The sequence below is a fragment of the Phoca vitulina genome, unplaced genomic scaffold (assembly GCF_004348235.1).
Source record: "Phoca vitulina isolate PV1807 unplaced genomic scaffold, GSC_HSeal_1.0 scaffold48, whole genome shotgun sequence".
NCBI lineage: Eukaryota > Metazoa > Chordata > Mammalia > Carnivora > Phocidae > Phoca > Phoca vitulina.
Window position 1 is genome coordinate 541453 of NW_022589751.1, and position 12701 is coordinate 554153.

Here is a 12701-nt window from a genome sequence, read left to right on the forward strand (position 1 = left end):
CACGAATGTTAACACCATGTATTGTGAAGCAACGTATAGTATCCAGAATCTCACAGTAGTCGTTATCCCATTACAAGAATTCTATGACAGGTTAAGTCAACTTAATATAAACATGAGTCTGAGATAATTAGGGAATAAGAAACTTGTAAGACCGAGTGCACGTGGCTCGTCTCACAGAGGAGCACAACTCACACTCAAGGCTGTGTTTAAAATATATAATTTACCGTATATACATGATCCATTACAAAGCCAAACAATTTCTGCAGTGTGCAGTAAATAACCGCCCAGAGCACACCCACACAAAAAGTGTCCTTCACACAGTCAACAGGCTGCCTCTCTTCTAGAAGGTGTCCATCTTCAGGGAGATGCTGGATGTCGCATCAGTCCACACAGGGCAACTTCAGCACAGATGTATTTGCCCCGCATCCCTGCCTGAGCCCAACCCAAACACATGAGAAATCACATGTGAAGTCGAGTTGGGAGAGGCACTTTACAACAGTAGGGTCTTTAAAACACATTTTTCCAGCTCGGCTTGCACTTCCTACTCTCCTACCCCAGTGGAACCAGGCAAAAAAACTCTGCTCACACAAGAGCAGACATTCAATCAGAGCTGGTAACCTCGGCACACTTCCAAGAGGCCCACTTCCTCCAGCGTGTCCATCGATGGCTAGCTCCCTCCCTTGCTCCTTTGGAAAACAGTGAGCAAGAACTTTCTGGGGAATATGAGTTTCTATAGCAATATAAGTCCACCGTGCTGAAGGGGGGGGGGGGTGTCCTTTAGAATGGTGTGCTACTCGCCCTGCATCCTTGGGTGATCACAGGCGGGGAAATGGGCACTGGCGTATTTAGAGACAGTGGACTGTTAGCTTAGACATCAAAGTTCCCCACAATCTGCCTCTGCCCTTAAATCACCAGGGTCAGTGCATCTATTTAAAACAAGAGATGCTATCTTGAGTGACCATTTGCAATAAGCAGTTCGCTCTGATCGAGGTGCCCTAGAAATGTTCTCTGACCTTTTGAAAAACCAATTAGGACATATCTACCATCTCACACTTTGGCCTATAATGGCATTTCCTCTAGCTATATACTATGAGCTTGGTATCACAAATACAGGAAGAGTAGAAGATTAAAATAAGATTTTAAAAAGATTAAAACCCAAAGAAAGGAGAAGAAAACATGAAGAGGTTTGGCTCAGCAGAAAATCTCCTTGGGTGCTCTCAGAATCAGAGTTCACACTGCTCAGGGCTCGGACCCAGACATATCCTGTCCTGGGAGATTCGTCCAAGGGCTGTGGCCCCTACTCTTTGATGGAGAGGAGCCTCGTACCTCGTGTGTCATACCTCTCCTCGAAGGCACCTGGGACGCCGCTGGAAAAGGGCTCCTCACCACACAGAAGGCACGAGGTAAAATACAAAAATAAGGATTTTGTTTCCAAGATATCATAAATAACTGGGGTGGCAGGTATTAAATAGGACCACGGAAGAGGACGCCACGTTACAGCTTGTTCTCCTCAAAGAGGATCTGGGCGTAGACAGTGCTGGTGGGGAGGCCTTTGGCAGCCCGGTGGGGTTTGACCAGCTCCAGCTCAGCGTAGGTCAGGTTCTCCTCGGCAATCTTCGGCTAGAAGATAGAACACAACACAACTCTAGCTGACCACAGGGAGTTCCACATCATACCTTCATTCATCGGGCGTGCATTTTCACTGCATTCTGAGGATCCAAGGGGGAAAAGATGGACACAAACTTTCCAAGGATAGATAAAAACCTAATTAATATAATCATAAAGATCTCATTGTCTTCTAAAGAACACTATGCCCTGCAAAGAGACATCATCATTTATTCTTTTTTTTATTTTTTTTTTTTATTTATTTATTTGACAGAGAGAGACACAGTGAGAGAGGGAACACAAGCAGGGGGAGAGGGAGAAGCAGGCTTCCTGCCTAGCAGGGAGCCCGATGTGGGGCTCGATCCCAGGACCCTGGGATCACGACCTGAGCCGAAGGCAGACGCTCAACGACTGAGCCACCCGGGTGCCCCCATCATCATTTATTCTTAAGTTGACATAGAACACTAACAAAAAATGATTAAACATGAGGCCACAAAATAAACTTTAATTCTGAAAATAATGTTAACAGTTTCTCTCTTTTTTTAAAAAAGATTTTATTTATTTATTTATTTGAGAGAGAGAGAGAGCACGAGACCGGGGAGGGGCAGAGGGAGAGAATCTTAAGCAGACTCCCCACTAAGTGTGGAGCCCAACTCAGGGCTCGATCCCATGACCCTAAGATCATGATCTAAACAGAAATCAAGAGTCAGATGCTTAACCAACTGAGCCACCCAGGTGTCCCACTAACAGTTTCTGATCAAAAGGAAAAAATAAATAAATAAATAAAAGATAGAGACAGAAACAAAAAATTCTAGAAATTAATAACAAAATTAGAATACCATCTAGACATTGCCTTGAATGACTTAACCTGTACAAAACTAAAGCTCTGGAATATCTTGATAATGATGAAAAAGAAAACAGTACTTGCTAGAAACCAAAGAATGCAGTACTCACAGAAAAGTCACAGTCTTAAATACTTATATTAATAATGTGAATTAAATGGATCAAGCACCCAATTAAAGAAGTTAGAAAAGAACAAAATAAGTGAAAAAAAAGTAGAAAGAAAAACCAACAAAATTAAAACCAGACTGTATGAATCAGAAAGCAGAACAATAGTAGAATTATAAAAATACCCAAAAGCTTGTGCTTGGAAAACACCATAAAACAAATAAACTGAAAAATAAATTAATCAAGATAAAATGGGAAAAAAGCCCAAATGACTAACATAGGAAATGAGGAAGGGGATATAATGTAAATAAATTTTTTTAATTAAAACAAACAAACAAACAAACAAACAAAAAAATGACTTTGCTCAACTCATTGCCCCAAATTTCGAAATACAGGATAAAATGGGTAATGTTCCAAAAATATAATTATAAACATTAACTCCAGAAAATATGAATGTACTAATTATTATCAAAAAAAGAAAGAAAAGGAAAAGAAAAGAAGGGAAGGAAATACTGTCAAAGAGCTCTTTCTCAAGAACACCAGGCCCAGGCAGCTTTATAGGAAACTTTCTATGAGAAATTCCTTTAAGGAAAAGATAATTCCAGTGTAATTAAACTGATCCAGAACATTAAAAGAAGAAGAAAAACTTCATGTATTTTAAAACAATCTATCAATGTAAATTTTAAATCAGATTTACTCAGAATGAGGAAGCACATTAAAAGGCAGATAACCATGTTCCAGGAATGCAAAGACGGTTCAATGTTAGAAAAATCTACCAATACAATCCACGATAGCCACAGATGCAAACAACAATACGGTTATCTCTATAGATGCTGGAAAGGTATTTAGTAAAATTAAAAAGAAACGTTTTTGTTAAAAACAACATTTGAATGAAGGAGGCAGAGGTGTATATTTTCCTGCCATGATTAAGGAACATAATTAAAATAAAGAATAATTGGTGGATTACTATGGAGTGACGTCAGCATCACACCAGCAGGAGTCATTCCTTTCTTCTCTCCCCTTCCATGTACAACTAATTGGACATCCATAACCAAAAAGAAAAACACCTCTGCATAGCATACCAGGATAGCCAAGAGATCTGACCATCTGTGCACCTAAGGTGGGCGGACGGGACTACAGAGGGAGGGTGGTGGTGGTGACGGAGCCCGCGGTGGCATGTGCTGTGATGGCAGAGAAGGTGTGGGCTGCTCCAGCAACCAGCCAGCACCACCCTTCTGGCAGAGGAGGTGGAGGGTGAAGTCAGGAGTGAGTGGTGGTCGGCCTGGCTATGTGCTACACAGCTGGAGGGACCAGTTGCTCTCTCTGAGGAGACCACAGGGATGGGGGAGAGGAAAAGAGACTGAAAGAGGACCATCCCCACTTCAGGATCCCCCTACGGAGCAGTGGGCACACCCAAAACCGCAAGCACTGAGTATACACCTTCCCTACTCACCCCTGCTCTGCCCCACCTTTTGCTTTTTTTTAAAATGCATAGTGCTCCCAATCTGAGCAGCCTGTCAGATCCCTTAACAGAAGCCAAAATCTTGTGCTATAGCGCCACCTTCTGGAAAACAAAAGGAAGGCTCCTAATTACCAACCTGTTGAACAGTTAGAATCAAAGTAAACAAAACCTTGCCTACATTTTAAAAGAAGGTGTTCACTACTTCAAATGCAGTGGCAGAACCACTTCTCCTCAAACACCATGAAAAATCACAGTAATATGAAAACAATCACAGTAACATGATATCACAAAAATAAAATGACAATTTGCCAGCAACCAAAGACATGGAATATTATAACCTAACTGATAATTTAAAACACTTGTTGTAAAGAAGTTCAAGCCACAAGAAAACTCAAGAAGATGATGCAGTGATCTCAGCAATAAAACTAATAAACAGAAGGAATACTTTACCAAAGAGACTGAAATTCCAGAACAGGACCAAATAGAAATTCTGGAGCTGAAGAACTCAATAAATGAGACGAAGAATGCATTAGAATGTACGGGAAATACAGCAGATCACATGGAAGAAAGAATTAGTGAGCTCAAGGACAGAAAAATAAAAATGATTCTGGTGGAAGAGAAGAGAGAACTGAAATGTTTAAATAGTGAAGAAACCATGTGAATCATCTGACTCTATTAGAAAAGCCAACATAAGAATAATGGGTATCCCAGAAGGAGGAGAGAGGGGAAGGGAAGAGAGCCTATTTAAAGAAATAAGAGCTGAGAACTTCCCACTCCTGGGGAAGGAATGGGATATATAAATCCACAAAGCTAATAGAACACCTTATTATCTCAATGCAAAAAGACCCTCTCCAAGACACATTATTTTAAAACTGTCAAAAGTCAACAATAAAGAAAGAATTTTAAAGACAGTGAAGGGGGAAAAAAAGACAGTAACCTACAAAAGTACCCCTGGTTAGGCTATCTGCAGATTTCTCAGCAGAAACTCCACAGGCCAAGAGAGAGAAGAATGACATATTAGAAGTACTAAAAGATAAAAACTGTCAGCAAAGAATACCTGGCAAAGTTATCTTTCAGAAATGAAGGAGAAATAAAGGTTTTCCCAGACAAAAGCTGAGAGAGTTCACCACCACTAGACCTGCCCTACAAGAAATGTTGAAAGGAGCTCCTCAAGCTGAAATGAAAAGATGAAAGTACACAAAACTCTGATTAAGGCAATACATAGAATTAGAATACGATAACTCTTCTTTAGAATAGTTTATTAACCTCTTAACTACAGCATGAAGGTTAAAGGAAAAGAGCATTAAAGATAACTACAGTTATTTCAACTTGGTAACAAAATCACAGTATAAAAAGAGATCATTTGGTTTTTTTTATTTTTTTTTTAAGATTTTATTTATTTATTTGACAGAGAGAGAGAGACACAGAGAGAGGGAACACAAGCAGGGGGAGTGGGAGAGGGAGAAGCGAAGCAGGCTTCCCGCTGAGCAGGGAGCCCGATGCAGGGCTCGATCCCAGGACTCTGGGATCATGACCTGAGCCAAAGGCAGAGGTCTAACGACTGAGCCATCCAGGCACCCCTAAAAAGAGATCATTTTTGACATCAAAAATATAAAAGGGGAAGAGTGAAAGAATGGAGACTTCATAGGCAAATGAAAATAAATTGCTATCAGCAGCAAAAGGACTATGTTATCTATGAAATGTTTTGTGTAAACCTCATGGCAACCACAAAGCAAATATCTAAAGCATAGACACAAAACATTAAAAAGGGGGGGGGGGAGGAGACTGTGCCAATAACCTTGAAAAACCATCAACTTACAAAAGTAGACAGAAACGAAGGAAAAAGAAACAATGGAAAGACAAAATAACCAGAAGGCAAAAGACAAAATGGCAATAGTAAATACTTACATATCAATATTCATCCTAAATGTAAAATGGATGGAACTCACCAATCAAAGGCACAAGTGGCTGGATAGATAAAAAATAAAACCCAACTAAATGCTGCCTACAGGAGAATCATTTCAGCTCTAAAGACACACAATAGGCTTAACATGAAAAAATGGAAGATGATATTCCAAGCAAGCAGAAATGAAAAATTAGACATAGCCAAACTTATATCAGACAAAATAGACTTCACGCCAAAAAGAGTAACCAGAAACAAAGGTCATTATATAATGATAAAGGGGTCTATACATCAAGCAGATATAACAATTGTAAATATATATGCTCCCAACAACTAAACAATGAAATTAAGTATACATTAATTATATTAAGTAATTAATATTTAAGCATATATGTATATTATATATTAAGTCATTAATAAAAGTAATTAAGTAATTAATAAAAGATCATAAGGGAGAAATAGACAACAATACAATAATTGTAGGGGACTTCAATACCCCACTATCAGCAATGGATAGATCATTCAGACAGAAAATCAACAAGGAAATGTTGAAATTGAAACATACTTTAGAACAAATAGACTTAACAGACATATACAGAACATTCCATCCAGCAGAAGACACATTTTCTCAAGTGCACCTGGAACATTCTCCAGGACAGATCATGTTAGTCCACAAAACTAATCTTAGGAAATTTAAGAAGACTGAAATCATAACAACCAACTTCTCTGACCACATGGTATAAAACTAGAAATCAACAAGAGGAAAGTGAGAAGATCTAAAAATATGTGGAAACTAAACAACACATTTCTAAGCAACCACTGGATCAAAGAAGAAATCAAAAGGGAAATAAGAAATTATCTCAAAGCAAATGAAGATGAAAACATAACATCAAATACTGTGGGATATATCAAAAGCAGTTCTGAGAGGAATGTTTACAACAATAAGTACATATATTAAGAAACTAGGAAGATCTCAAACAACCTAATTTTACATCATAAGGAACTACAAAAAGAAAACAAACTAAGCCCAAAGTTAACAGAAAGAAGGAAAAAGTAAGGCTCAGAGTGGAAATAAATGAAATAGAAACCAGAAAAATAATAGAAAGGATCAGTGAAACTAACAGACAGTTCTTTGAAAAGATAAACAACATTGACAAACCTTAAGCTAGACTAATTAAAGAAAAATAGAGAAAAATCAAATAAAAAAATTTAGAAATGAAAGAGAAGACCTTAGAACAGATACTACAGAAATACACAGAATCGTGAGACTACTATGAACAATTATATGCCAACAAATTACATAATTGAGAAGAAATGTTTACATTTCTAGAAACACACAACCTAAGAAGACTGAATTGGGAAGAAATAGAAAAGCTAAAGAGTAGCTTTAGCTAACTGTAAAGAGATTGAATCACTAATAAAAAACTCCCAACATAAAAAACTTCAAGACCAGACAGCTTCATTGGAAAATTCTACCAAACATGCAAAGAACAATTAATACCAATCCTTTTCAAACTCGTCTAAAGTATCAAGGAGGAGGGAATGCTTCCAAACTCATTTTATGAGGCCATCATCACTTTGATACAAAAACCAGACAGGGGTACCACAAGAAAAGAAAACTATAGACCAATATCCCTGATGAATATAGATGCAAAAATTCTCAAAACAACGTTAGCAAATCAAATTCATGAACATATTAAAAGGATTATACACCATGACCAAGTGGGATTTATCCCTGAGATGCAGGATGATTCAACATACACAAGTCAATAAATGTAATTCACCACATCAATAAAATGAAAGCTAAAAATCACATGATCATCTCAATAGATATAGAAAAAGCATCTGGCAAAACACAACATCTTTTCATGATAAAAACCTTTAACAGACTAGATATAGAAGTAACATACAAAAGGCCATATATGACAAGCCTACAGCTAACATTTTACTTAATGAAGAGAAACTGAAAGTGTTTTCCCCAAGATCAGGAACAAGGCAAGGATACCCATTCTCACCACTCCTAGTCAATAAAATACTGGAAGTCCCAGCTAGAGCAATTAAGCAAGACAAAGAAATAAAAGGCGTTCAAATCAGAAAGGAAGAAGTAAAATTGTTATTGTTTGCTGATGATATGATCCCTACATATAGAAAATCCCAAAGATTTAGTAAAAAACCTATTTTGGTAAAGTGGCAGGATACAAAACCAACATAGAGAAATTAACTACACTCCCTTACACTAAAGATGAAGCACCTGAAAAACAAATAAGGAAAATGAACCCATTCATAATGGCATCAAAAAAATACTTAGGAATAAACTTAATCAAGGAAGCGAAAGATCTGTACAATGAAAACTACAAAACTTTGCTGAAAGAAATTGAAGAAGACACAAACAAATAGAAAGATATTCCATGTTCATGGACTGGAAGAATTAATATTGCTAAGATGGCCATACTACCCAAGGCCACCTACAGATCCAACATAATGCCCATCAAAATACCAAAGGCATTCTTCACAGAAATAAAAGAAACAATCCCAAAATTTGTGTGGAACCACAAAAGACCCTAAATAGCCAAAGCAATCTTGAGAAAAAAGAACAAAGCCAGTGGTATTATGCTTCCAGATTTCAAACTACAGTACAAAGCCATAGTAATAAAAACACTATGGTACTGGCACAAATATAGACACATCAGACAACTGAAAAACCCTAGCATATATGGTCAACTAGTATTTGACAAGGGAGCCAAAAACACCCAATAGTGAAAGGATAGTCTCTTCAACAAATGGTGCTGGGAAAATTGGAGAAACACATGCAGAATAATGAAATCGGACCACTTCTCACATCACTCACAACAATTAACTTGAAATGGATCAAAGACTTAAACAAAAGATCTGATACCATAGAAGCCCTAGAAGAAAACATGTGGAAGAAGCTCATTGATACTGGTCTTGGAAATAATTTTTTTGGAAATAACACCAAAGGCACAAACAATAAAAGAAAAAAATTAACAAATGGAACTAAATAAAACTGAAAGGCTCCTACAGAGCAAAAGAAACAACAAAATGAAAAGACAACCTATAGAAAGGGAGAACTTTTTTCGAACTCTATTAATGGATAAGGGGTTGAAATAGTCAAATAATATCCAAAATATATAAAGAACTCCATCAACTCAATAACAACAACAACAAAAAAATCCAATTTAAAAATGGGCAAAAGAATTAGACATTTCTCCAAAGAGGACATCAAAATGGCCAACAGACACATGAAAAGATGCTCACCATCACTCATCATCAGGGAAATGCAAATCAAAACCACAATAAGATATCACCTCACACGTGTCAGAATGGCTATCATCAAGAAGACAAGAGACCACATGAGTTGGTAAGGATGTGGTAAAAAGGGAACCCTTAAACATTGTTGGAAAGAATGTAAATTGGTCCAACCACTATAGAAACAATATGGAGGTTCCTCAAAAAATTAAAAATAGATGTACCATATAATCCAGCAATTCCACTTCTGGGTGTATCCCCAAAGAAAACAAAAAACAGGATTTCAATGTGATGTATGCAACCCCATTTTATCACAGCATGATTCACAAGGCCAAGATATGGAAACAACACAAATGCCCATCAATGGATGAATGGATAAAAAAGATATGCTACACATATACAATGGAATATTATTCAGCCATGAAAAAGGAAGACATTCTCCCATTTGTGACAACACGGATGGACCTTGAGCACATTAAGCTAAAGTGAGACAGAGAAAGACAAGTACTGTATGATATTACTTATATGTGGAATCTCAAAAAGTTAAACCTATAAAAAGCAGAGAGTAAAATGGTGGTTATCCGGGGACTGAGAGGAGTCAAATAAGAGTGATGGTGCATAAGGGTACAAACTTGTAACGAGCAGTAATAAGGCACTGAGATCTAATGCACAGGATAATGCATGTAGACAATAATATTGCACTATAATTATGTACATGTGTATGTATAATTATGTAATGTGATAAACACTGTTACATTGGCAATCATATTACAATATATAAATGTATCAAAATAGCACATGTATATCTTAAACTTATACAATGTTACACATCAAACTTATTCAATAATAAATAAATAAGCAATAAGTGCTTATTTATTTATTAAATAAATATATATTTATATAAATATGTAAATATAAATATATTTATTAAATAATTATAAATTATAAATATTTTTATTAAATAAATATAAAAAGAATAACTGGTAATCCAATTCTAGTGATATTAAAGTCTAAGGCTGTAATAATTAAAATACTGTTGTACTGGCAAAGGAATACACCTATATGTCAATGAAACTGATGAGAAAGTCTAGAAATGAACCCAGAATAATAAAACAAATTATTATTTTTCAATAAATAGTGTTAAGACACTTGGGTAGCCATTAAAAAAAATCATATCCTTACATCATTCTTTATACCAGACAAATTCCAGATAAATTTAAAATTTAATGTGGAAAATAAATTCATAAGTGCTAGAAGAATGAGTGGGGACATTTTTAAAAATAACCTCAGTGTATAGAAGGTATTTTACAGAATAATCCAGGATCAATACAGAAAAGATATGTACATCTTCAAGCCATAGAGGGCAAAATATTTCTTAAATAAAGTCAAAGGACAATTAAAGAATGAAGAAGAAAATATTTGCAACTCATATCAAAAAGCCTTACAATTCAACAAAGATAATGGCCAATAATCCATTAGAATATTAAACAAAGTACAACAGACAGGACCAGATAGTTCACAGGAAAGGAAATTACAAAGGCTCTTACACACACAAATGAGACTCAACCTCTCGTAATAAGAGAATCATGATTTAAAATCAGACATCACTTTTTGTCTTTCACGTTAACAAACATTAAAAAAGAAAGACTGTGAAAAGAAACAGAAGAAACGGGTCCTCTTGTATATTGTTAATGGAGGTGTTTGTTGGTACAAGCAAAAATCTGGAAACACTTCAATGGACATCAGCGGGAGACTGATGTATTCATACAATGGGTATTGGTGCAGTCTTTAAAAAGAATGAGGGAACCATATGTGGACTGTATGTTTTATTATCACTTGGGTAAATATGTGTATATGTATTTTACATGCTTAGAAAGCCCTTGGAACCTGCTTGGGAAATCAAGCCTCTGGTACCTATTCATGGTGCCCTCTGGTGACATAACCTGGATGGCCGAAGGGAGACCCACAATTGAGTGTGTACATTTGTTGATACCTTTCACATTTTCTAGTAGGCACATGTATTTAAACAACACATTAATTAATTTTAAGTCATAATCAGAAAAATAAAAGTCAGTCATGAATTTACAGTCATAAAAGACACCTGACTTGCATTTAAGCAACGTGCTTTTCGTTGTTTCTTGGCTTTGGTTGTGTTGTTTTGTTTTATGATTTTTTATTTTCGTGCTTCCACCTTGGTTATCTTGCCAAGATTCAGGACAAGTAAATCATTTACATTCAATTTAAGTTTCTTAAAAAGAATGCCTAAAGCAAAAACCTCTTTTCTTTTGAAATGGAGCATCCTAATAGAGACAGGAAGCAAAAGACAAAGAGAGTTCCTGAACTCCTACGCCAGTACGATTGCCAATCGACCTTCACAAATTGGCCATTTTTAAATTTCAAAGGAGATTTATAGGGATGAGAGCCTCTTGCTTGTCTTTTGACATCAAGTTTTAACATTCCTTCTTAGTTGTCCAGATATTCCAAGCCAACATCTTGCCTTTCAGTTTAATTACATTTCACATTATAATGATTCCATTTAGAAATGCCATGTGTCCTCAAATAAGCACGCAAAACCCAACTCATGTAAATTTTAGAACCCAGATTTATGAAATCATATTGTCCAGGTGTTTTATTACATTACCTTGAAATTGCATTGTTTTCTAGTGTAGATTATCTGTTTATTCTTAAGTTATTCCATTACGTTTGGATATGAAAAATAACACTAGCTTTCTCAATACAGGTCACCAGGCTGGTTGGGCTGATGTGTTGTTTTCATACATTTTTATGATGTTCCTATAGTAAACATAATTCAATAAAGCCAAAGCACACTAAATAAATAATTGCATCTAGAAAAGCAATAAAAACAAATAAAATTAGTACTTTCATAAGTGGAAAGGTACTTCAATTACTGCTACAAGCAACAACCCTCCATAAAATGTGTAGAATCATTTCCCTTATGCATATTTCTGGGATATAATAATTTGATTGAAGATATGAGGCAGCACACAGGAGGCTCCGAATTGTGAAGTGTATACAGTTTCCAACAGAAGATGCATAATATCGGTCCTTGGCACCTTTAAAGAACCTATTGTTTTTCTGGCATGCACACTTGGCTGTCACCATCAACCATGTGCTTAATTACATTTCCCGGCTTGTTTAACTGGAGATAAATTCCTAATGGCCAATGGAAGGCGGTAAATGTAGACTCCTCACCGGTTCTCACCAAGCCACCTTGTTTTTGCCCGGATGCTTTAGTGGAAGGTTCAAGGGAGAAGCAGCTTAGAGCAAATGATCGGAATCATTAATTATTGGTAAAACTATAGAACTGGCAGTAAAGCCAGGAGCCAGGAGCAGCATGTCAAGGTTAAAGTGGGTGATGCAATGGGGCACAACCTGGGTGAGGACCCTGCAGCGGGTCTTCAAGACCCCATTCCTACTCACACAGAAGTGCATGTGCACTCCAGGGTACAACCTTCAATGACCTCGAATGGGCTGTCCACACCCTTGCAAGTGCTT

The 12701-nt window shown here is 36.7% G+C and overlaps 1 protein-coding gene across 2 annotated transcripts in view; it reads right to left on the minus strand.

Moving 5' to 3' along the window:
- VSTM4 (V-set and transmembrane domain containing 4) overlaps positions 1-12701 on the minus strand; it is a 100216-nt gene continuing 87515 nt past the window's right edge. For both annotated transcript variants that reach the window (XM_032432437.1, XM_032432436.1), the window contains exon 8: positions 1-1620. In XM_032432437.1, the coding sequence (XP_032288328.1) occupies positions 1495-1620 (126 nt within the window). In that variant the 3' untranslated portion in view covers positions 1-1494. The remainder of the gene's footprint in view (positions 1621-12701) is intronic.